The following is a 26862-nucleotide window of genomic DNA, read 5'->3' on the forward strand; positions in this document are numbered from 1 at the left end:
CTTTTTTTTGTGTAGGCTACTTCTACATTTCAAAGTAATTTTTAATTTCGAGCACTCCCGTACAAAACACATAATTCTGCACAAACAGTTATATTTTATCATAACAACATAACTAAAAGAAAAAATTATACTTCTCAATTGCACAAATCCTTCATTAGAACATTTGAAAAACACACTTAAGAGAATCCAGTTATTTAACTATTGCAATTACAACAGAAAACACACTTTTTAGGGTGAACAGTCTCCACCTCCAACATTGCCAAAAGACAATGAAAACAATTCTGCACAAAATATGACAGTATAAATTATCAGAACTTAAATAAATATACACTATATACATACGATATACATAAATGTGCCAAAAATAAATACAATTAGATATATATTACAAAATGTAACAAGAGCAGAGTAATTTAGTTTTTTTTTCATGTCATCACATTCTTTGGAGCATAAGAAACAAATGGTAAAAAGAAAAAAAAAAGAAAAAAAAACTTTTTTGAAATATAATATTTTATTCATATGTTATGCTATGTCCTCTGTAGGACTCAGTTGTTTAAAACATAAAATGACATGAAATTATATGTATATGCAAAAAAAATGGGATTTTGTTTTTTCAATCACCAATAACTTTTTGGGTTTCAGGATTTTTTTTAACCAAAATTTGTATAAAGATGATTCTCAACTATGTTATGAAAGATATAATGGAATGAATTGATACACAATTTTACTTTATGCAATATGTGGGTAAAAAGGCCATAAATTAATATTCACATTCAATGCAATGTATCTATACACTGTATCTAATTTGCATATTAATGTGTTCTTGGAACAACATTTAATGAAAAAAGAAGTGTAATAATTGGAGTAATAATTGGCAACATTTTAATAATAATATCTAATATTTGATAGGAATATTGATGTATAATTTATTTCCATATTCACTTGTTGTGTCTCCCAAAATGCCTGATTAACATGATTTAAGTCCTGATGTCTGGATGTCCTCTACAGTGGACATGTATGAAATCAATGCCCTGTTCTGTAACAGAAAGTCATTTTTTGATTTGAAACCCCATAATGTTTTGACATAACATCTGAGATGTTGGTTTATGAAATACAATTTGAAAAGTAGACTGATTTAAATTATAATTACACAGATTTGAAAATTCCATTGGCTAATTACAGGGCCTAACGTTAACCCAACTGATGGAAACAAATAATTTTTTAAATTTAATTTGGGAGAGAACTGTCCCTCACGCCGCCCCCCGCTCCCCTTTCCCCTTCTCACACAGCTTCTGTGCACGGCTCATTCTCAGCAAGCAGGGGCGCCAATTTGCCAAATTCCCCACACAGTGAAATGATAGATAATATCAGATTATTTTATTGTTTTTTGTTAAACTTCTCATGCCACCCCCCATGTATCATGAAAAAATGCCGCCCCGGGCGACTGCCCGGTTCGCCCATGCCAAAAACCGCTACTGTCCATTTTAAATTCACATTTAAAGTATCCTTTTTAAAAAAAATAAAAATAATAATAATTAATTTCTTATCATTTCAAATGAGTATTCAACATTTTATGTCTTGTATATCAAAACATTATTCATGCATTTGTAACTGCGGGTTACGTGTCATGTCCTGCATTAAACAGTGTGTAAATGCATCTAAATGCCACTTCCAATGAAGCTTCTGCGTTTCCTCTGCATTGAAAAGATACATTTTGTTGATACTGATTTGCCTTTCCACCTCTGACTGTAGTACATTATAAAACCTTGAACTCGGGTCACTCATGTCAGAAGCAATCATCATACATCTTTTACTCACTGCCCCACTGTTACTACAGACAAATAGGTGTATTGGTGGGCAGATTTAATGTAAATAGCCTCTTGTAAATTGGTCTATTTGTACTTTCACTCCATTTCTTTTTAGAGCTGCTTTACAGCGGAATTGAATTCTGTTTGCATAATTGAAATATTATTTTAATTTATATATTGTTATTTATATATTAGCCTATATTACTGCAATATTTTTATTATTCAATATCTTTTAAATAATCTGTACTGTATAAAGCACTATAGAGATAAAGGTGAGATCATTTGACTTGATGGGAAACATGTTGTAGAGATTAAAGTACAATTTATGTCTTACTTACGATATTGTTTTTAGACACATCGCTTGTAGTTTACAGCAACATGTATATATGTATAAAAGTGTTACTTTTATAATTACTATTCCCCGTGTTGCCTTCTGGGAAACAGTATCCCATACAGTGTCTTCAGATCAGATGCATACATAAAATTTCAGTAAATATAGCAGGTAATCCGGGCATTCCATGCATACAGAACATTCATTTACTATTCACAGTATACACGCAGCATACTGCAATACTGTATAGTAGGAGTTGTATAGTAGTATGCCATTCCGAACACAGCTTCTGTACTGATTTCAGTGTAGTTTTCAGTGAGTTATATTCAGCAGATTCTGGTAAATATAGTAGGTCAGTGGTTTTCAACCTGTGGGCCGCGGCCCCCTAGTGGGTCGCGATGGTATTGAAGGTGGGCCGCCAATTACTATTAAAATAAATAATAATATTGTTAATATATGTAAAAATGTCTAAGTCATAACATAATAACATCATTTTATATATATAATTAAATAAGCCCGAGTTATTTTCTGTTCATTGCCAGTTCATTCTAGGGCTGGCTGACCTCCCGCAGTATGCCATCCGATCTAATCAGAATGCAATGCGCCTAGCGCGAGAACAGATGTGATGCGCCTTTTTTCCGAGCCCATGTTAACGGATCAGAGTGTTCACACTGCACGCGGTAAAAGGCTAGAAATAATAAAAACGTGCGAAAAGAATTAATATCTAGCACATGAGCATAGAGAGAGTTGTGAGTGCACAGGACGCAGTTTGAGCGAGAGAAGACAAGTTTTAAGTGCGCGCACTTTCTCCGGGCGAGAGCAGCGTGTATCTGAGCAAGCGCGTCTGGTTTTGCGACAGAGCAAAGGAAATCTGCGTGCGTGCGGACAGATTCGCGCTCGCGCATTAATTTAATGTGCTTTTGCGTTACATTAATGCGCTCTCGCTGCTGCTTCTGCACTGCATACACATACTGTATACGCACTGCAAACGGAGTAGGCCTACGTGTGAACCTGTATAATGTATAACAAATCTATTTCAACACCTGAGGCACCGCTACAATTAATGAGCTCTATGAACAATGTGTGGCAAAAAAGAAAAAAAGTCCCTGGACACAGGATTTATATATGTATGTATATATATATATATATATATATATATATATATATATATATATATATATATATATATATATATATATTGACTTATGTCTGTTCTAGAGACGTTACAACTTTTTGATAAAGCTCTAATTGGTTTTCTTTTGGACATATGTTTCAAATTCATCCTGAATGCATTCATGACTGTAAAGCATATCTGTGTGTGTCAAATTTGTGATTAAAATCGAAATCGCAAAATTGATCAAAGAAATCGCGATAGGTTTTTTTTTTGTCCATATCGCACAGCCCTAGTTCATACAATAAATACAGTGAACAATCTAGCTTCTGAGTACTAAGTTATTAACCCAACAATAGCGGGGTCAGTTAATTTTTTTGCAGTGTGCCGCGCAAACATATGTGTTTGGTTGTGTGGGCCGTGAGTTGAAAAAGGTTGGGAACCACTGTAGTAGGTCATCCTCGTATTTCATGCATACAGAAAATTTGCACACTATGCACCACAGACGGATACTACAGAAATAGTAAGAGTAGTATGATAGTATGGCATTGCAATCCATTTGTCAGAGGTCTCTGCTCAAGGCAATAGATATGAGAAGTGTTGCGCTTTAAGAAAGCAGGTGGATCTTGTCATCTTGGTAAGTCTTCACTGCCATCTGCTGTTTACATCTAAATATACACCAGTTTTTCTCTACCACTTCAAGGCTTTAGTTAATTTGCTCAAGTTGACTGTTAGAACATTAGAACATTAATACAGACGGATACCGAAGGTTTCCAACATGAGTTGTCACAGGAGCATTATTACATGAGAAAATAGGAGAAAACACACTTATTTTAGGATTTATTTTAAAGGTAGAAAAGATGTAAAACGTTCATGGCATTTGAAACACCATGTGTTAACAGAATTAAAAGAAACCATCACTTATCCAAATTTTATGAGAGTTAGATGTCTGGACTCTTTATCTGTGGGTTTTATAATTCATAAATGACAACCTAGTGGAGAGAGGTGCTTTAAGATAAAGCATAAAATGAAGATATGTTATATATGTTATATATGTTATATCTCTTACAGAGATTTAATATGCTATCAAATGTCTCTTTATATATATATATATTATATATATATATATATATATATATATATATATATATAAAGAGACATTTGATAGCATCTTAAATCTCTGTAAGGCCCTTGTGAATTGAAAATTCAATCCATTCAACTCAAATGGGTTATGTCTAACAGTGCGAGTTACAGCAGAGTAAAACAGCTGAGCTATTCAGCACAAATGTGAAGGAGCGTAAAGTCCAAATTCTTAAAATGTTCTATAAGAATTCTAAACCCGTATACACATAAGCTTTTTTTCTTCAAGACAAAAGCCAAAGTTAACTCAATGCATTTTATTACATCTAAATGTCTCTACATAAACATGTAACATTCAATAGTTAAACAATTTCTTTCAATGCATGTAATAAATATTTTTTTTTCCACTTAGTATTTTATACAAACTGACATTGGTCTACTGTACAATATGTCTTCCACATCTTAAAAATCTTTTTCTTTTGTTTTCTTTTCATAAAACATGCCACAGAGACACAGAGTGGATGAAATTTAAGGCAGTGAGCAGAGATGTCAGCTTACTGAAATGGAAAATAAAACAAACTTGGACTTTGACACCAAGTCCACTCCTAACACAGTTCTGCACCTAAAATATATAAATAAGTTTGTTGTGACGTTGCGGATCCAACTTTAACACATAAATGCACATCACTGGGACATCCAAGTTTGCACAATGTTTGCCTTACATCAAGAACAAAAACATGCACACACTTTCATACACACATTCAAACTCACACAACTTATCCCTTTATCAGTCATAAACAAAAATCAACAAATTAATGAAAACTTGTATTGTGTTTGTCATTGAACCTTGCTTGTATATCCCAGGTAACAAATACATAATGCATGAGACAGACACACTGAATTAAAGGACAAAAACTGCCCAGATTTACTAAATAAAGAGTCAATCATTAACACTGCTAGATATCTAACAAGTACTCGATTTGGTATTAAGGATTTTGCAATAACAGAATATGTATTTTTGTCTCCATCATTTTTATCTCAATTACTTAACCAATTACATTTCAAACCAATCTTAGAGCCAAGAAACAAATCAACTGATAAACATCTAATACTTTCAAAAGAAATGTAGGTTAAAAGGAGGTCAAAGGAAACAGAGTGAGACTCATCAGTCTATCAAACAACACAAAACACAATAGCTAGATCCGGTCACACGCAATTACCCCAGTCCCAGACCCAATTAGTCTTTGAAAGATCTGGTCAACACACTGAGAGAGCCACACCAGCAAACTTACACACACACACACACACACACACACACACACACACACACACACACACACACACACACACACACACACACACACACACACACATAGATAGCCTGTTTTTTTTTTTACAAAAAAAAAAAAAACTTCCTAAATAAACAATTTCTTTTTGAACACTATTTTTTTCCCCAATTTTCTGTTCTAATTTTCTTCAATTTAGTTTAGCAAAAAAAAAAAAACTTGCAATTAATATCCTATGTTACTCCCAAGCAGCACTTGAAAGAACATCCAAATGTTCACTCAATAGGATTGTGCTTCATGAAGAGCAGCTTAATATAGGCTGAAGTACAAGAAATAACAGGTCCAGTCTTTCACACGCAAAACACACTCACACAAGGCACACGTGACAAATCAGAAGAAATGATGAGTGGCTTTAGGTTTCCTGCACAGTACCAAACCTAAGAGTGACCTAAGAGACAACTGAACAGAGACCTCAGTCATCAAACATCTATGAGCAATTACATGCCAACACCAAGGACATCGTAACCTCATCATCTACGCCACTGGTGGACCTCCCAACAAATCATTCCTTCTGAACAATTCAAGAAGAGAGGGACGGAAGGAAGGAAGAAAAAAATTAATGAACAATCAAGCATAAAAAAGAGAGAAAATCCTTACTTTCCATACAAGGTGTACATTTAAGTTCACTGAACTCGCAAGCTCTCACTCTAGAAACTTCAACACTAAACAGTGTTCTTTTGGCATTGAGCAAGAAAGAAGTGGATGCAAAATTGTTAGAGAATTACGTTTTTTTTTTTTTTAACAGTCATTAATTACATTTCACTTAAGAATCATGAGGTCAGATATTGGCAGTCTGTAACAATGCTATTACTTCCAGTTGTTAACCTGAATGTGAAGGAATGCTTCTTAACAGCCCATTCAAATAAAGGGAGAGTACATCAAAAAATAAAGATTTAGTCATCATTTACTCTCATGTGCCAAATTTCATCTGTGCAACAAACAAAAAAAAAAAAAAAAAAAAAAAAAAAAGAAAGAAAAGAAAGACACAAAATATATATATTTGTTTTGTATTCCACAAAGGGAAGACAATCATACAGGTTTGGAGCGATATGAGGGTGTGTAAATGATGACAGAATGTTCATTTTTGGGTGAACTATCCCTTAAAAGCATTATATAAAATAATCCTGCATGTTTAGGGGATATGGTATGGACTGACAAAGATAAAAAAAAAAAAAAAAAGCTTTGCTGGGAAGAGAAAAGAACCAAGAGTCCCACTGACAGTCTGAACGCAGCCATTGTGCCCTGTGGAATCAGACAAAATATAGACGACTACAGAATTTGATGGGTAAAGGATATAAAAAGTGTTCATATTATGTTAAAGGGGTTGAGACAAAGTTGTGAAGAAAAAAGAGCATCCGTTTCCCAGGAGATAAAACCCAAAGTAATTTTAGCAAGCCAGGGGGAAAAAAACTCTTTCAAGTTAACATATACATTAGATAGCTAGATAGATAGGTATATACAAAAGTAAAACAAAAAATATATTTGTTCTCTGTACACGGCAACGATGATCATCGTTTACAAAAACACCCTTCAGTCATTTTGTATGTCCCCTTTTCTTCCCAATGTTTGGAAGTCTCTTCAGTCAGTTTCCTGTGCGAGGGTTTCGGTCCCGGGTCAGTCTAACGAGATGACGTCTGGGATGGGACCGTAGATGGCAGACGTGGGGGCTGATTCAGAGTTGGGGCGGGGGCCGGGTGGATGTCCGAGACTTTCCCGTAGGCTGCTGGAGGACACCAGGCTGCTGCCGGTGCTGCTGCCATTGACGTTAATGGGCGGAAGGCTGTTGCTTACGGGGGTAGAGGGAGGGTCCAGGAAGAGCTGAGACGAGCTGTATGGGAGAAAACGACTCAGGAGGAGGTCGTGATCTTCAGAAGCTGATGCAGCTGCTGCCATCACCATGTTGTAGTGCTGGAGAGACAGCATAAAAAAAATCAGGCAAAGAGATGGTCGCTGAAGTTGCTATATCAAGTTAACAGTCAATTACAGTGGGCCAAGAAACATTTGGGTTGTGTTACCTGATGATTCTCTCCTTGTAAAAAAGGAAAAAAGCTGAGATCTGTAAGAGGTAACAGAGACAAATGAGCACAAACATTGAAGCTTAAATAGGCAAAGTTTCCACATTAAACAGGTTGCTAAAGATGTTTGGGTGCTGTACCTGACAGGTCAGTGGGTGTAGAGTAGTAGTGACGGTAGTCCTGAATGAGGGGAGGAGGTGGGGGAATGTAACTGGTATCCACCTGAGGCATGCTGGGAGTTCGACTCACAGGAGATGCTTGTCTGTGGAGATTTAGTACCCTATGAACATGCCAACAAACAAGCTAGCTTGAGTAAAACATTTCTGCAAAACCCACACATAGAATGTTATTTGGGCATATTTAAGAAGCTGAAAATAATTTGTTTGAAAAAAATAGTTTCTACTAAAATGATACTGAAATGTACCCATTATCCATCTGAGGAGAGATGCTAGATAGCGAGGGGCAGCTTTTCTTCTGAGGGGGTTCTTCATCTTCCTCTTCTTCAGACGAGCTGTCAAGAGTCAAATCAATCACTTCCACTTTTTTGCCATTTCCACCACTGTTGCCATTTGTTTGAGAGTTCTGCTCCAACACTGTCGTACGACATCCACCTGATTATGTATGCACACATACACAGAGGATTGTAAACTAAATATTTTCAAGGGTGTATGTTCAGTTTTTATAAGCATGTGCATGGCAATGTGTGATGGCATTTCTCAGGGAAAGGTTAATGTCACATTCATTGTTTGCCACTGTCTAACAGATCAAGAAACACTCAAGAAACATTTCTTATTATTAAAATGAAAAGGCGTTATTAAATCTGTTTAATAGGTTTGAATAAACTTTTATAATGATTCATTGATGAATAGAAAGTTCAAAAGAATAGCATTTATGTGGAATTCTTTTATTTGGATATTTTAATGTAAATGTAACAGTTCTGTCACTTTTGATCAGTTTGTTTCATTCTTGCTGAATAAAAGCAAGAATTTCTGTTACAGAAAAAACAAACAAAAACAAACTTTTGTACTGTTGTTTGTATTCAGAGGTAGCCTGTCAATTATTGTGTCAAGTATGACACAATTTTTATTTGATTTACTTTATCAAAATAAAATGCTGTGCAAAATTACCAGCACTGTATTAGGGGTTTTAAGATGTCTTAGACCAATTCTCAATTTTCAAGAATGCACCTAAAACGCCTCCTGCAACAGCTCCTTAACAATATGAGGAGATCATCTGCAGTGACTGGGACTGACCATCAATGCCATTGTATGAAGCCGACACCTCTTGCACTTCCTTTTTCGACCTCATGGGGGCCCAGCTACCATCTTCTTTGAACTGGATCTCATCACAATCTAAACAACTGTTCAGAATCTCCATAAACAACCTAAGGATGAACAGACAAATGGGTAGGAAAAGGTAGAAATATATATATATATAAATCAGATAGGGTCAGGATTGTAAAAACAATTTCACAAACAAATACATTTCTTTGTGCTGTTCTGTTCTGTCATTGTTCTGCATACCCATCAATGATGAGATGCTCATAGGGTGCTTTTTTGTCACATACAGGACACACCCATGTGGGCTTCTTTTCATTCATCTGGATGTAGAGCGTAGCATCAAAACACTGCAGGTGTGAACACGTCAATGCCCGACACGGAATCATTAGCCGCATCTTTCCCAGCTGCGTAACACAAGCAAAAGCACAAACAATCATGAAAGAATTAACACACACAGACATTCCACATGGAAAAATCCAGGTAAACTCACACACACACACACACACACAGATGTAGGTTTGGAGACAGATAAATCAATGAAAAGAGCAAGAAGAGACACGTGAACAAAACTTATATAATCATGGCAACATACAACTGACATTAACCAGCCTAACTGTTTTAGACAGATTTATGACTCATAATATATAAAACGTTCTGAATCTGATTTATTTGTTTAGAAATGTAATTGGATTTTCTTAGCTTAAGAGATTTGATAGCTGGTCCTTGGGCTTAAACTAGTATGAAGACCAAAAATACATCCAAAAATATGCATTATTGTGTGTGTGTGTGTGTGTGCGCGTATGCACACAGGGCGTGTGACGCGTCAGTGCAGCAGTGTTGGAGTAGTAGTGCTTGTAGGTCTTGTAGTTCTGCTGGCTACTTTCTGCTTTCAGCTGCTGCCACCGGATAGCCCCTTGTTTTTTCAGGGGGGCAAAAAGAGGAGCCGAGTGTGTAAGCCTCCTCAGCCGGTACATAGCCTCTCCACTGCCAAGATCTCGTTCACGCCTCCTCGCGGCACACATTGTAACTGGGCCCTTGCGGTTCCAGGCTAAGTTGCACGGGATCTCGGAGCAGCAGTGGGCCCCAGAGACGTGGCATGCAGGCCCATCAGTGAATGGAAATGCCCTGCTGCCCGCCAACCACTGTCCCAGCTATGGGTAAATAGTCCCAACTATGGGCAAATAGCAAAGACCCTAACGGCCGCGCAGACGGAAGATGGTGGTGTGAGAACCACCACAACGGCTGGGAAGGCGGAAGAAGGCAAACCCCCTGCCACGTGGGTTAACTCGGGAGGGTACAGTGGCTAGGGGAGTAAACCCCGAAGACAAATCTGCACTTGGGGGACAGGCATAGGCGGAGTCCAACTGACCGGGACCACCGGCAGCCCCCTGCAACTTCCTGCCAGACGAAGGTCGTCATGGGTTCCCTCATGCCACTGGAGGTCCATCTGGCAGGAGTGAAGATGGTGGGAGTTAGGTTTGCGCACCCTCACCCTCACCTTAATCCTCACCTATGCGCAAGCTTCTTGCTCCCCCCCCCCCCATAAAAGTCCTGTGGCGATGTGGAATGGTGGTGGGCACAGGCCAAGGATGTGGCTGGGAGTGTCTAGCCAAACTATGCACACAGGCGGCAATGGAGTGATGGTCGCTAGGACTGCGGGATGGAGCAGCGAGTCTTTTCGGCAGCTTCCACTGCGACTGAGCAGCCCCACACTGCTCACCCCTGTGATGGGGAAGGACCTGGAAAAGGTGGTCCAAAAATTGTCTGCTCCCTACACTCCGGACGGTAAACCGCAACCGTCGGAGCATCCCCCCCTCGCGGTCGAAAAATTAAAGTGAAAAAAAAAAAATAAGCTAAGCATTGCTTCGTGGAACGTTCGAACACTGCTGGACCTGGTCGAAACCCCGGACAGGCCCCACCGCAGGACAGCACTGGTGGCCCTGGAGCTTGCAAGATATGATATCTATATTGCTGCTCTCAGCGAGACCAGACTACATGGGGAGGACTCCTTGACAGAGGTTGGTGCTGGGTACACCTTCTTCTGGAAGGGGGTTCCCGAAGGCATTCGTCGTAATCATGGAGTTGGCTTTGCTGTGAAGTCTAAACTGCTGCAGCGCATTCCGGAAACCCCTATCGGCATCAATGAAAGATTGATGACATGGCGCATTCCCCTGGCAAAGGAACGATTCGCCACTCTCATTAGTGCATATGCTCCAACTCTTGATGCCGAGTACAACATCAAAGAGGATTTCTATAGAGCTCTTGATGCCATCCTACAGAAAACCCCAGCTACAGACAGAATCATACTCATGGGAGACTTCAATGCTAGAGTGGGTTCGGAGCATATGGTATGGAGTAAAGTCATCGGTCAGCATGGTGTGGGGAAAATGAAACGCAACGGGCTCAGACTCCTCTCTCTCTGTGCAGAGCACCAGCTGGTCATCACTAACACCATTTTCCAGATGAAGAACAGGCTCAAGACCACCTGGCAGCACCCCCGCTCAAAACACTGGCATCTCCTGGATTACGTGATTGTCCGTCAAAAGGATAGACGAGATGTCCTTACCACTCGTGTTATGCGCGGAGCTGAGTGCTGGACTGACCATCTCATGGTCAGATCCAAATTACTCATGAGTATTCAACCTCGTGTTCCGAGGCGAGCCCCAAACAAGAAACTAAACTGCACAGCTTTGAACCAACCTCACCATCAAAGACAACCTCCGACGGCTCCTTGCTGAAAACCTTAACATGATCCCGGAGGAATCAGCCGATTGGCCAGCTCTACGCCAGGCTATTCATAACGCTGCTTCAGAAGCGCTTGGCCAATCAAGGAAACATCACCAGGACTGGTTTGACTGCAACTCAGCTGAGATACAGTCACTTCTTAAAACCAAGCATGAAGCCCATAAAGCTCTCTTGTCCTGCCCTGGATCTCCTACCCATAAAGCCACCTTCACTGCTGCAAGAGCAGAAACCCACATGCCCTTCGGACTATGGAGAACATCTGGTGGGTGAAAAAGGCGCACGAAATCCAAAACCTGGCAGACTGCAATAACACTCAAGGCTTTTACGATGCCATAAAAGCATTGTACGGCCCCAGGAAGCGGGTGATTGCTCCAGTCCGATCAGCTGAGGGGTCTACGCTCTTCAAGGACCGCCACGAGATTCTTGCCCGTTGGGTAAATCATTTTGAGAATCTCTTCAACCACACCCAACCCTGTTGACCAACACATCCTGGATAATCTGCCAGACTTGCCACCAACCATGCACCTGGATACTCCATCACTTTTCTCAGAACTCCGGCAAGCTATTTCAGGGCTGAAAAACAACAAAAAGCGCTGGACCCGATGGAATCTCTGCAGAGGTTTTTCAAACATGGAGGATACACCCCCTCACGCGTCGCCTGCACCTCCTGATTCAAAACATCTGGGAACATGGGACCCTCCCACAGGACTGGAAGGATGCTAACATTGTTGTCATATACAAGCAGAAAGGAGACAGAGCAGTCTGTGGCAACATCCGTGGGATATCTCTCCTCTCCATCGCAGGGAAAGTACTGGCCAAGATCATGCTCAGCAGACTGGTTGAGCACATCTCGGAAACTGTGCTTCCGGAAACGCAGTGTGGCTTCCGGAAGACCAGATCCACAACAGACATGGTTTTTGTCTTGAGGCAACTGCTGGAGAAGAGTTGAGAGCATCACAAAGACCTTTTCGTAGCCTTCATCGATCTCAGCAAAGCCTTTGACACCATCAACCGTGAGTTGCTCTGGAAACATCTATCCAAAATTGGGGTACCACCCAAGTTTCTCAGCATCCTACAGCAGCTGCATGACGGGATGCAAGCCAGAGTCCTCATGGGAGAACTCCAATCAGAGTCTTTCGGGGTAAACGTTGGGGTGAAGCAAGGCTGTGTCTTGGCTCCGATGCTCTTTAACATCCTCCTCTCTGCCATCACATGCCCTTTTCCACCGTGTCCTGGGACATGAAGACGGTGTCCATGTGGAATACCGACTTGACGGAAGCCTCTTCAACATTCGTCGGCTCCAAGCTCACACAAAGACAAAGATCCGCCAGATCTGTGAGCTTCAGTATGCTGATGACTGTGCAATCTTAGCCCACAGCCCAGACTCTATGCAGTGCGCCCTTAACATAATATCCAGTCTGTACCAATCTTTCGGCCTACAGGTTAACACTCAAAAAACCGAGGTCATGTTCCATCTCACCACCCCCGTTCCCGCACCCCCCAGTTTTCACATAAATGGTGTCCCACTTAAATCAGTGGACCACTTCACCTACCTCGGCTCCACTCTGTCCTCAAGCAGCTCCCTTGATACAGAAATACACACTCGGATAAATAAAGCCTCATCATCTTTTGGACTCCTACGCAGCAGGGTCTTTGAAAATCGTAACCTGAAGGTCAGTACCAAGGTTGCTGTTTACAATGCGGTATGTCTCTCCACTCTTCTTTATGGGGCAGAGTCATGGACCCCATACCGCCAGCACATCATCCACCTAGAGGCCTTCCATATTCGCTGCTTACAAAAAATCCTCAGCTTGTCCTGGAAAGATCGAATCCCCAAAACAGTCATCCTCAGCAACACCGACTCAATCTGTATGGAAGCTGCTGTGGCCAGAAAACATCTGCGTTGGATAGGGCACACCATACGCATGCCTGAACATCGCCTGCCCCGCCAAGTCCTTTACAGTCAACTAGTGGGTGCTAAACGTTCCACCGGAGGGCAAAATCGTCTATACCAGGGACCTCCTAAAGCGGGCAAACATCCCCCTCACGAAGCTAGAATCTCTGGCACTTGACCGATCAGCCTGGCAGGCCACCTGTGCCGCTGCGGTCTCTCAAATACACCAAACCAACCAAGACCAACGATCCATGAGGCGAATCAGAGAGACACCAACGGGCGGCTGGCACCCCCCTGGTATCTGGTTTCCCCTGCTCCATCTGCGGTCGAGTGTGCGGATCAAGGATCGGACTTTTACGCCCATGAGAAGTGGCACCAGCGGCATGGTTGCTGAACCTCCACCCCCCATCCCTATCCCTGGAGCAAGCGTTATCATCGAACACGATGGACAGCTAAGTGTGTGTGTCTGTGTGTGTGTGTCTGTGTGTGTGTGTGTGTGTGCGCGTGCATGTTTTTGCATAACCCATGTCCCCATTTTTCAAAACGCTTATAAACCATACAGAATGAGTTTTTTTGAGAAAGTAAAAATGCACAAAGTTTCCTGTAAGGGGTAGGGTTAGGTGTAGGGTTGGTGTAGGGCAATAGCACATACAGTTTGTAAAGTATAAAAACCATTATACCTATGGAATGTCCCCACAATTCACAAAAACAAACGTGTGTGTGTGTGTGTGTGTGTGTGTGTGTGTGTGTGTGTGTTTGACTGAGTGAATGGACAAATAAGATGCTTACCGGACACAATAATGAAACTCTTAGGCTGGTGGTTGCTATTTCACTGTCAGGGTCTGCTGTTAACTTTTCCTTTACTGCAGGACATGAGCATAAGCACACATTAGCAGCTGAAAACACAGAGATCTTTATAACTGCATTCTATTAATAAATGACTTCGAGTTATTAATACAACTGGAGAAGTTAAAGAACAGTATGGTTACATTTCACCTGGCAATAATAAAGGACTAAACACATTCAGACCTACACTACTGTTCAGAAGGTTGAGTCCAGTAAGTTTTTATTTCTTTTTGAATTAAATGAATATTTGTAATTACATTTTTTTTAATTAAAATTTTATATTAAATACTTTATATTAAATAGATATACTAAAGTCACAGTAGCGATTTTTATAATGTTAAAAAAAGATTTCTGTTCTGAAACTTCATCAAAGAATTCATCAAAGAATCCTGAAATGTTTTACAATTTCCACAGCATATTAAGGAGCACAGGTACAATTGTTTTCGACATTAACTATAAGAAGAAATGTTGCTTGAGCACTAAATCAGCATATAAGAATGATTTCTGAAGGATCATGTGACACTGAAGAATGGAGCAATGGCTGTGGCAGCCTTGGTGAGCATTAGAGACATTTCAAAAACAACAACAAAAAAAATCTGAACAAAAATCCCAAACTTTTGAACAGTAGTGTATATTTATTAAATGGGTTATCGCTGGACAAATATTATATTCACAGCCATAATCTTCAACGGTCACCACCACTACACTTTAAAATATTTCCAAAACACTTGTTTGTATTTCTCAATTTATGTGAATAAATATTAGTGCTTCAGAATTTGGTTGAGCTGCCTCAGGCTGGTGTGCTGTAGCTTGTTTACAACAGGGGCATCAGGGCGTTCTTTCAGAATTAACAAGCCTCTTCAGACAGTTTATAGGTTGCTACATAAAATCTGAAAGTATCATGGAAAGTTTGAAGGGCAGACAAAAACAAAGAGCAACCTGTGTAGAGCGGAAATGAGATGTTGTATTTCTGTCAGTGATTAGATCAGTCCTACATGAACTCACTTCACACTACGCTATATAGAATAATATATATATATATATACACACAATCAAGCACTACTTAGTCTTAATAGCTTTAAGAAAATGACTGGAGTCTATGGAGTCATTGCAATTTGTTATAATTTTTCACATCTGAGTCATCGTTGCATGTAACATTTTAGAACTAAAAGTCAAAACCTCTGAAAGTAATGTTAAACACAGACCTAGGTTTGGGGTCACCAAGATCTTTGTAATGTTTATGATGGATGTCTCATGCTCATCAAGGCTGCATTTATTTGATAAGAAACACAGTAAAAACAGTAATACTGTGAAACATTATTACAATTTAAAATAACCAGTTAAATAGTTTTTAAATATTTTTTTACATTTTGTTTTTTTAGGGTTGATGAATAGAAAGTTCAAAACAACAGCATTTATTTGAAATAGAAGTCTTTACTTCACTTTTGATTTGATGCATCCTTGCTGAAGTTCTTTCACAGGAAATAACAGTAGTGTAAATCCAAAATGTAAATCTGCTATTCTAAAAACTCAAGGGAAATTCCTGAGGAAACAAATAGCTCAAAATGCTAATTTTCTCCAGGTTTTAGGACAACAAACAGAACATCTCTATTTCTATGGGGAATTTGCTTACTGAGTGCCCTGGAGTGATCTGGATTTCTGATGCCTTTAGCCCGCAGCCTCTGCAATAGCATTGTAGATGACAGCTGTTTGACCAGGTACACCGCCATAGAGTAACTCTGAGAAAACAAACCAACAGTAGATACTTCACTAGAGACACAGCGCCATCCCATACCTTTTTTATAACATAGTAACATCTTCATAAAACAGCATGGAGTCTATATATATTTTAATGCAAGTCAGCATGTGAAATATGTAATAATTTATGGAATAACTTATTTACTGTAACATCACAGTGAGACAATGCAATACTAGTCTAAGAATATAACAAAGTGGGAAAACCTACTGTAGAGAAGAAGCTTCTTCTAGGCATCATTTATTTATATTTTCAGGTCAGATCTTACATCAGCGTTTTATCAGTGCCATATGAACAGGTTCTATAATAAAGAGCCCTTTAGATTCAGTGAGATGGTACAGCTCATATAATTTTCACGACTCCATAGCAAGAGTGAAAAATTTAAGGAATCTACCACAGAGAGCGCCAGGATTGCTCATTGCTTGCCAAGGCAAGTTACACGATAAAGAATGACATCATTCATGAAGCTGAATATTATAGGTGCAGTAATGTTTTATGCACAAGAAGATGAATATGTTAGCTTATAAGATATAGGGATCTGTGGATGAAATAATGAACTCCTGTCTGCCTACAGTAGTCTCAAAGTAAACAGTGACCTTTTTCTTTTTTTTCCAAAATCTTCTTCTTAATATGCATTAAATGCTAATGGACAAGAGCCTTCATCCATCACAGATGCATTTCTAGAACATATAAATGCACACATAAAATTATTGCAGATAATGTATTAAACTGCACTGAAATATTTATGTTTAGCTTAGACCACAACACACAGAATAGACATAAAGCATTTAAATTACTAATATGCAAGTTAACTGTTTCTGTCTAATGAGATATCCATTAATACTCTACAAATAGTCTTTTTGTTTTTCTGAAAAATGACTGAAATAAGGGCATCAGCTACAGTGATTTTTATTTTGATATTCTTTTTAGCTGTGCCTCAAAACTGCATACTGCATACTGTACATGCTGACATTTTCACACAAACTGCATATAGCTGATGCTATGATTGGATATCATGTGACTGCAAATGGCTGCTGCAACATGTATAAGGTGTTAAAAATAAGTTTTGATTTTTAAACAAGAGTTCCTGTAATAGGCGTGCTTGATTTGATTAGACCACAACTTACTTTCCATCTTTTCCCATAAAAGGCGGAAGAACCATTATCAAACAAATGTTGCAGTACTTGTATTCACAAATTGGGAGAGGGAAGGATTATGATTAACTTACCCGTCCAATTTCTGAGGTCCAGGACACTACGATGGTGTTGGGGACAGTTGTGGACAGTTTGACCAATGAGGTAATGTTGATGGGTCTGCTGGGCCTCTTTGGTTCCACGCCATTTTTGGTAGGAGGCAGATATCCCTGGTGAAAAACAATAGGAACACAACAAGTGAGGAACAAGGGAGGTATGTTTTATTCAAATAAAAATATTTAAAAGAAACGGCATTGTGAAAATGTAATTTAGTGTAGAGGCCAACAGTTTCCCAACCATGTGTCTCAGTTTAGAATGATGTAGATTAACTTACTGGGAGATTACACGGTTTCCCGTTGACTTTAACACAAAGATTAGGGGGGAAGTGGTCCTCCTGAGGGCAGCTTGTCTCTGATAGACAAAACCTGAATTAAGCAGAAAACAGCATGCTAGTGCTCTGAAGTTTTATACAGTATCATATTTATGCAAAACATGTCAGTGGATTAGAATGAGAATAGCTAACCGTAACTGTACTTGCACCATAAAGTCACATTTGGTCCCCGATATGTCCCTATAAAAGAGAGAGTTGAAAACTATTCATTAGAGATAACAAATGAGTCCAACATGCCATCACACAATCAGTGCCTTATAGAAACTCCTCTTCTTATTTTGGTTTTTTGCTTTGTAACATCATTATATCATTTCTGAATAATGAGGAAATATTCTGAATAAACAGACTTACATTGAGCTGCTGACTTGTTGGACTTGCTGTGGCGTCAGTGCAAATGCAAAACATGTTTCCTGAAACCTCTGGCTGTTATCTGAAGCTGCAGAGAGAAAAAGATCCAGAGAAGAAAAATAACTACAATGAAAAAACCTTACGTAGAACATCAATTTCCATAGCTCACATTTTATGCTTACTGTGAACAAAACCCAACAAAACTGTACATGACTTTGAGCCGAGTGAAAATTTCATAGGTTTGTGGGCTCTGAAAAATCTGAACAAGTTTAAATATGCAAAGTATTTCAACCAATCCTAATTATTTAGATAAAGTCTTTTTAATGTTTATTCTCAGTAGCAAAGCAAGATTCTTATCCGCATAATTCCACCCATATGCTCAAAGAGTAATGTTACAGTCTTCTCCCTCCACCCTGATCCATGTCCAGCTTGAATAACATCAATGTTCCTTCAAAATAAACTTTTTCTGGGAATGCTCATATTATTCCCACCCAGTTCATTTCCATTGTCATCGAAGGGAGAAACCCAAGCTGTTTTTTTTTCTCCAAAGGTTCAAGGACAAGGTAAATAATGCATCAGAAACCATTACGGTTACAGATGGCCCTCTGAAACGGTTGCTGTGATGGACAGCATGTTTGAAAACTAACTACAGATTATGTGAGGATTGTTATTGATTGAAAAAGTGCGTTTTTGCGCTACCAGATTCAGCCCTGCAACAAGTCAAGCAAGTCATTAGGGTCTGTGCTGTTAATTACATTCAGAAACAATAAGACTATTATAATAACAGTCACAGATCTGCATAAACTTTAAGACCATTTAGAGATAACATTTAACCCCTTAACTGTCACTAACATTTTTGAATTTTTGATTGTTTTTGCAATTTCTGATCTAAAATTTTTATAATTCACGAACAAAAACATTTTATAACATGATATTGATGTACCATTTTCGTGGTAATGCAATGTCTGATTTTACAATGGGTTTTAAAGGATGAATTTTGAGATTTTAAGTTTTCAGTTGATATATCATTTCTGATTATTTCTAAAGTGTTACAGAGAAAAAGGCAACGAAGAAGACTTTTTTTTTGTGACAAGGTCAGAACTCCTGTTATGATGTAGATTTTTGAGGGTGCACTCTTGTCATAAATTAATCTATTACTTTTCCTACATAATTTTAAACAAAAATGATTAGATAAGGATTTAGTGAAGCAAACGTAGGCGTCCCGTATACAGGACGGGGTGACAGTTAACAGGTTAATTCAGTTGATTTTATTTACTTTTTTCCCACCATCTTTAGTTTAGTTCTAGTTTGTTGTAGTTTGTCATTTATTTTACTTTACTGATTCCATTTCAGCTTAAAATAATGTTTTTAAACTAAGGGTGTTGCAATATACTGGTAACCTTGACGATATGCTTGAGATTTTATATAAAAAAAATTTTATATTATGTTAACACTACACATACAATAATACTGTAAATAATCCAGTCAGCGAAGCTGTCTTGTTGACACTAACATAGTAGGTGGCACTGCGGCGGTATTGTACTTTAATCTTCATGAAATTAAAAAAAGAAAACAACAATGACAAAGTGTGTAGCTTCTACTGCACAAAGTCATGTCATCAGAGATGATGGACAAAAGAGATACTCTACCTACACCATTAAAAAAAATTTTGCTTGCCAGTGTGGAAACGTTTTTTGGAAAGATACCCCAATCAGCAGGAAGTGCTGATCAGCAGTAAGTTCTAATTATACGCTTTTATACAGTTCTGTCATGACAACTCTGAGAAAGATCAGCATAGTAACACATATGGTAATGTTAATAATAAATATGTATAGGTAGATCCCACATTCGATCGCTATAGACACGTTGACGTGTATATATATCTATGATGTTAATGTATTTGGTCTTAGCGGAACAGATCTGCTACGCTGCTGCGGCAGAGCAAGTACAGAGACTTGCTACTGCTAATACATTCACAGACATGCTGCTGTGAGCATGTAAGAAATATTGCTGCTGCACATATAACATACATGAATTTACACAGCAGCCGATCTATAAAGGTGGAACTGGGGGAGGTGGAGGATTTCTAAAATGCGCAGCAAACTGCTACAGCAAACACTGACCAAGTATTTGAATGTCGAGCAGCAAGCTCATTGGCTCATTGTATTTTCAGTGATTCATTGGCCAAAAAACAAACAAACAAACAAACAAATTTAAAGATGAATTTGATAAACATTTTGTTTTGTATTTTTTCCCCAAACAATTTCTATTGATTTGTGATAACACTGTTATTCTGAATTCCTTGGCCACGATAATTGTGCAGTGAAAATCTGGAATCGTGACAGCCCTATTCTAAGGTTTCTGATTGAACTGGAAAGATTAGAAAACTTGATCATGTGAAAAAAAGACTCCCTGCAAGTCAAAATTACTGTGTCATTCAGTAACACCAACTCAGAAGTACACTTCTTCACTTTTGCACTCTTAACACAAACATACGTAGATAAAGAATGATCTTACTAATGCAAGTGCTCTCATCCAGAGAAATCTTCTCTAAAATAGCATTCACTGAAGCAACAAACTCAGCAGAGCCAAAAACATCCTCACACCAGTCATTTAAATGTCTCTAAGTGCAGAGGTTCAGTTTATTACATCATGTAAAACTAACACACACTCACACCCCATTTCCCTCTTGATCTCTCTTGCTCAGCTGGAGTAATCACACTTAGTGACACAATGGATATGTGATATACTTAAAAATAGCAAAACAAAAATAAATATACAAATAAACCACTCATCGAATTTGATTGGCCAAGCTGCATTCTGAGACGTCTGATACAGAGTACAACAGCACTGTAATGTTTATTTGCTCTGTCTGTAACAGTGCTTATCGCTACGCTTGCTTGTGTTTGTGGCGTTCCAGAAGAATGGAACTGAGTGAAATATTTATATAGAAGAATACAGAAGAGGAAAAGATGAAAAGAACTAGTGATAGTAGTTATGCCTAAGTTGCTTCTTTTTAGTTGGAAAGGTAAGGGAATGATGATCTTGCTGATGAACCATGTCGACAGATGGCAGTGCAGCATCTAACACCTTTAACGTACATAAGAACAGCGATGTAAACACTAGCTAAAGCATTATTGAATGTGCCTTTAAGTACTACAGCACTCTTGCTTGCATAATAACTTCTCAGCAGAAAGCTTGAAAGTAGATTAATGATACATTCGATTCGCAGGTGGTATCATGTTGTTATTTTGACAAAAGGTCATCATGTAAACACATCTTCAAAACTGATACAAAATGTCTTGATTTCCTGCTTCTTTGTGAAAGTGTTTTTCATGTTGTTACTGTTTCACTTTCTCGACACTTGCTGCATGCTCTCCCCCTCCCGGCTGCTTTCATTCTCGATTCATTTTATTTTCTCCATTGCCTTCATTTGTCTTTTCCCTTCTCGCACACGTACAATACATCATCCTGTTGACAGGTCTATTGACTTTTCTCGATTTCATCAGCATACACCCAAAAAGAGAGAGCGTTCTCTGAATATGAGTGTGTGAGGCATCGTTATGGAGCTAATTACTTTCCACTTGAATATTGACCAGGGCCATGCTGATGAAAGGCCAAACAGGTGCCACTATACACCCACCTACCCATTTTCACAGGCCGTACCTTCTTCTGGCCCTCTCTTTCCTGCTTCGCTTGTATTCAGTCTCTGTCTCTTGTTCTCTCCCACACCTTCAACAAATCTCTCGCTTTCCTTAACATGAAACAGCAGGGTTGCAATTAGACCTGGAGAATCGACTCAACGACACATAATTAGCCTGATCTCTATTCTCATAATTAACACTGGGGAGGTAAAAGATGAGAAAGCTAGACAGAGAGAAAGACGGCCAAAGGGAGAGACAGAGAAAATAATGGTGTTGAGATGGAGAGAAACAAAGGGAGATTGACGGGGAGAGGCGGACAGAGAGAGAGAGACAGATCGAGAGAGAGAGAGAGCGCAAGCACAAGTTCCCTCCCCCATGTCTAATCTAAAAATAGCAAAGCAGTCTTTATCATCTGATTTGCTTCAACAGTTGGATGCAAAGTGGACGTGAAGACCTGTGTGTTACAGTTTGTTTCTGACAAACCTCCCACTTTATCTTCACCAACCTAATTAACACAGATAATTCCTGCTCTGTAGCCATGGGCAAGATAGAATCTCTTTCTTAGCATCCGATTATAAATGTGAAGTCAAGCCAAAAACCCAAAGATACACATGTTTTTTTGTTTGACAAAAAGCTGTTTATTTTCTCATTTGTAAAGTCAATTGTTGCTGAATTTAGATTAGAATGGGCTAAAAAAGCATTGTATTTTCACTTTCACAGGAGTGTGTCTTGTGGATTAGACTCTTTACTCTTGATTGCATGGCTGTGCGGTGTGTGTGTGATTGATAGTGATGTCTGTGTGTTTTTGTTCTTCAGAGAGGCCGGCTGAGTCATGATTCTGGATATAGTAAGACTGACACTCACTGTGGATGCACAACTTTCTGTGAAATTGGTTCAAAATCAAGCTCAGCAAACCAAGATCTCATATCACCATATGAGTAATTTAATATCACAGTAACTGTATCATAGTTATTTTTACTGGCAATTCAACAAAACTTGCATATAAAATAACAATATGGAAAGACTAACCGTATACTTGGATAATCCAGTTCAGGAATGCACAATATATATATATATATATATATATATATATATATATATATATATATATATATATATATATATATATATATATATATATAATAAAAATCTCAATGGTATTTTTAATTTTTAAAAAGTTGCTGTTTGGAGTTTTACACTTATTCGCAAAATATTTCTATTTTAAGATATTATTAAGCAGCACGACTGTTTTCAACATTTATAATAATAAAAAAAAAACATTTCTTGAGCACCAAAGCAGCAAATTAGAATGATTTATTTAGAATTCGAAAGGGTGAACAAGCATCCCACCACTGATTGCAAGAGCAATTAATATTACATGTATGTGTTTATTTTAGCAATGCTGCAGTCACTCATCAGCATATCAAACTGCATATTACTAAAAGTTTGATTTAGTCATGAGCTTCACGGGAAGCCAAACACTCTGAAACCCATGCAAATCTACATCCACGAGACTCACTTGACTGTAAGCGGATCTGTTTACATGCTCGACCCACTAATAGCACGCCTGAGATCAATTTAGGTATTTGTGTAAACATAGTCAGTGATGTTTTAAGTGAACGTAAACAGACAGGACCACTAAAAATAAAAATCAGACCACTACAGCCTATCCCAACTGATATATTGTATGTCCATCTGGCCATAGAGAAAAGAGTGTGATTAAAGACAATACAGGAAGTAACACTCAAAGACTGAGCATCTTAGAAAACTGGGGACAAGACACAAAAGTGTGAAGGTATGATTGAACAAACTGTGCTGTAGCTTTATTGTGCCCACACACAGCCCCATACTAAGCCTCTGTAGATCATTCATCTTAATGAAAACACTGCTAGGATACTCTAAACCCGACATACAGGCCAATAAAAATTCCTCTCAATCTTTCTGCAGAACACTAAGACAGAAAGAGAAACAAAGAAATGGAGAGACAAAGAGCGAAACAGAAATGGAGACTGTGCACAGCTGTAACTAATACTGAATAATCTACTATGTTACTTTCTGTTTACAGGCATTCTTAGCTTCAGCTATATTGTATTTTTTGCAATTAAATCTAATTTCAGTTTGCACTAAACTGATAGAGTCCTCTAGTGTTGAGCTGATGGGCCTCCACACATTCCCAAAACTATTCTGACGCTGCTGAAATTGTCGTCTACGATGTAGTCTTTATTCAGAAAGTGTATATGTTGTTTGGTTCGTTACTGAAGGATGCACACCACACTGCTCTCAATGTTTGGAATTCATGCTGCGAGCAGCAGCGAGACATCTCGGCTAATTAATAAAAGACACTGACATCCTTTCAATGACAAAAATACATCTAAATAGGGTCCAAGTTCTTTAAATGCTCCTATATGCCAGCATGCCAGAGAGTGATTGAGATAATGACTAATGCATGCATAGTGCATGGATCGCTCTAATGAGAGCAGAATAATGATGACAGTGATGGTAATAATGTGATTATGACGAATAAATAAATACTCTCTTCCTGTGGTGTATGATGCAGGAGGGCATGCTATGCTAGTTAGAGATAAATATGTTGTTAAAGCACAATGAGAATCAAACGCATGATCACATGAAATCCAGGAAAAAGAGTTCTACATGGATTTGAAAGTTTCTAACTAATGGAACTTCAATGATTATGATAACCAGTGTAAAAAAGGCTATGGGTTTTTATTATTCTAACCTCTATCTTAAATCTCTCCTTCTACATGTTGAGACACATACATACACAGACCACTTCACCTGAGCCAATCAGCGTCCAGAAACCTTGACCACATGACCCCCCTGACAGAGACTGAAGTTCAGTGCAGTGGGATACGGGGTCGGACGCTTAAGTTTCTGCAACATCATTGTTTTTGAACTGTTTAAAGATCGCCTTTTGGACAAAGTGTTGTGCGTGAATGCAAAAGTAAGTTTGAATCACTAATTATATAGTCGATGAGAGACTTATTCACCTTTGTATACAAGTTATTACGTCCGTGAGGTGACGATATCTATATGTGTATGCGTGCATTTATAATCAGCGTGTAACATTGTGAACATTGTAACCCTGTTGTTTATATGCTTATATACATATCTAGTGAGTGCTAGAGTAACATTTGTTGTTATTAGTACGAGTTAAGTTCCCGTTTGAAACAGGGTTCGCTGCATTTCTTTATATCTAACGGGTTTACTGTTATAAACATAACTTTCTTAGCGCATGCGCTCTCGTAGCTCATACAGAGTGGCGCTTCACAAGCGGCACGGCTCTAATAAGGTGTCAAGTTACAGCTGTGCACTGCTTATAAGATACGAATTACAGCCTTCCTTGTATTCTACATGTCTTTGGCTAATAATGTTAATGTTTAATTACTAAGCTTTATCTATTGTGCTGTTATAGCCAGTTTGTTATAATATTTTTTTTACTATTATCATGTATATTATGTATATTCATGTTTATGTCACTGTTTCATTTTGTAGAAAAACCACAGCCACGACCAAACAGTCTGTTGAGTGGTGACAATAAATGGGTTAGTCTTATAAAAAACAAGTGCATCTTCGTTTTGTCTCTAATCGGACAGTCTTTGGTGGGTCAGTACCCGGAGCCGGTAAATAGTTCTATATGGTGAAGAGCTATAAAAGCAAACAATTTTTACATGGTCCTTCGAGCCAGAACCTGGACTTGCCAGAGAGATAGAAGATGTCACAACATTCAGAGGATGAGCCAATTGTGCGCGTCAGGAGGCAGACAGTCCTTCCCGCACGTTACGATGAGTATGATCTCACTGGATTCACCCTCCCTAAGCCTGTTACACAACCCATGTCACCACTCATCCATTCAACCAGACTGGCTGAAGGCGACGAAGCAGAGGAAGGCGCAACTGGCTTTACTCCATTGTTACCAGGTTATGAAGTAGACAGTCCGCTACAGTGGTCTGGCGACGAGCATGAATCTGCATCAGACATCATAAGGAGAGAGAATAAGGATCTCCGCATAGCCCTGCAAATAATACAGCAGGAAAGAAACACATTCCAGAACGCAAATAACCAATACGTAAAGGAGCTTTCTCAGCTCAAGCAACAGATAAAGCAGCTACAAATTCAGATGGATCAACAATGTCCAGGAAATCAGCCACCTTCACCTGTTGCCCCTCCAAGGCAGCATAGCTCCAGTCATCCTATACCTGCACCACGTGTCCAGCCACAGGCACGTTCTGTGGAAATGAGTATCAAACCTGTACCAGCTCAACGCCACAGACTACAAATGGAGCATCAGACTGAGAACAAGTTTCGAAGCCCAAATCCAGTATCCACCCCCCTTACCAAACTGAGCTCCTCCTACCATTATATGCCATAAACGGGTCAGAGATCTGACGTGCACTATTCCCATAGACAGGACATTTCCAATTCGCCATATAGGGACTCTCAAGACACTGCCAGGCATCCACAAATACTATGCCGGTCACTTACTCCGTCACCTCCGCCTGAGCAAGAATTGATGTATCGAGGTCCAACTCCTACGATCCCTGACTTCATACACCCCAACCCAAGAAAGTTCTCAAGGCTGAAAATTGCTCTGGAGAATGTCCTCCCAGCTAATGCGACGGAAAGGTTCAAATTTCAGATACTGACGGACCATCTGAAGTTAGAGGAGGCTTTGCTAATCGCTGACTCATACTGCCATTCTCAACATCCTTACACAAGGACAATGGCTGCTTTAGACCAACAGTATGGCCAGCCACATCAACTGGCTCTCCAGCGCATTGCAGAGTTAATGGATGGCCCAAGTATAGCTAGTGGAGATCAGAAGGTTTTTCGTCTTTTTGCTCTTAAAGTCCGTTCACTGGTGGGCATGCTGGAGCAATTAGGCAGGAAGGGCACTTTCGAGTTACAGTGTGGTTCTCATGTGTCTCGGCTGCTTGGGAAGCTTCCCCACGACATGAGATCAGGGTTTCGGAGGTTTGCGCATCCACATCGTGTACCCATCCCTACTCTTCTGGATCTTGCAGAATGGCTGGAGTTTGAAATTGAAGTTCAAGAG

The 26862-nt window shown here is 39.1% G+C and overlaps 2 protein-coding genes across 4 annotated transcripts in view; one reads left to right on the top strand and one right to left on the bottom strand.

Moving 5' to 3' along the window:
• Positions 1–7272: 7272 nt before the first annotated feature.
• Positions 7273–26862, bottom strand: part of LOC109102805 (E3 SUMO-protein ligase PIAS1-like) — a 41676-nt gene continuing 22086 nt past the window's right edge. For 2 of the 3 annotated variants that reach the window (XM_042760190.1, XM_042760188.1), the window contains 12 exons: positions 18148–18232; positions 17929–17976; positions 17740–17830; positions 17441–17575; positions 16090–16195; positions 14400–14473; positions 9215–9375; positions 8945–9075; positions 8116–8302; positions 7832–7971; positions 7692–7732; positions 7273–7584 (listed from right to left, as the gene is read on the bottom strand). In XM_042760190.1, the coding sequence (XP_042616124.1) occupies positions 7291–7584; positions 7692–7732; positions 7832–7971; positions 8116–8302; positions 8945–9075; positions 9215–9375; positions 14400–14473; positions 16090–16195; positions 17441–17575; positions 17740–17830; positions 17929–17976; positions 18148–18232 (1493 nt within the window). In that variant the 3' untranslated portion in view covers positions 7273–7290. The remainder of the gene's footprint in view (positions 7585–7691; positions 7733–7831; positions 7972–8115; positions 8303–8944; positions 9076–9214; positions 9376–14399; positions 14474–16089; positions 16196–17440; positions 17576–17739; positions 17831–17928; positions 17977–18147; positions 18233–26862) is intronic. The other variant, XM_042760189.1, reaches the window with a different exon arrangement.
• Positions 24660–26300, top strand: LOC109102387. The gene is made up of 2 exons (XM_042760191.1): positions 24660–24750; positions 25302–26300. The coding sequence occupies exon 2, from the start codon at positions 25522–25524 to the stop codon at positions 26176–26178; it is 657 nt and encodes a 218-aa protein (XP_042616125.1). The 5' UTR covers positions 24660–24750; positions 25302–25521; the 3' UTR covers positions 26179–26300.

The sequence above is a fragment of the Cyprinus carpio genome, chromosome A7 (assembly GCF_018340385.1).
Source record: "Cyprinus carpio isolate SPL01 chromosome A7, ASM1834038v1, whole genome shotgun sequence".
Classification (NCBI taxonomy): Eukaryota; Metazoa; Chordata; class Actinopteri; order Cypriniformes; family Cyprinidae; genus Cyprinus; species Cyprinus carpio.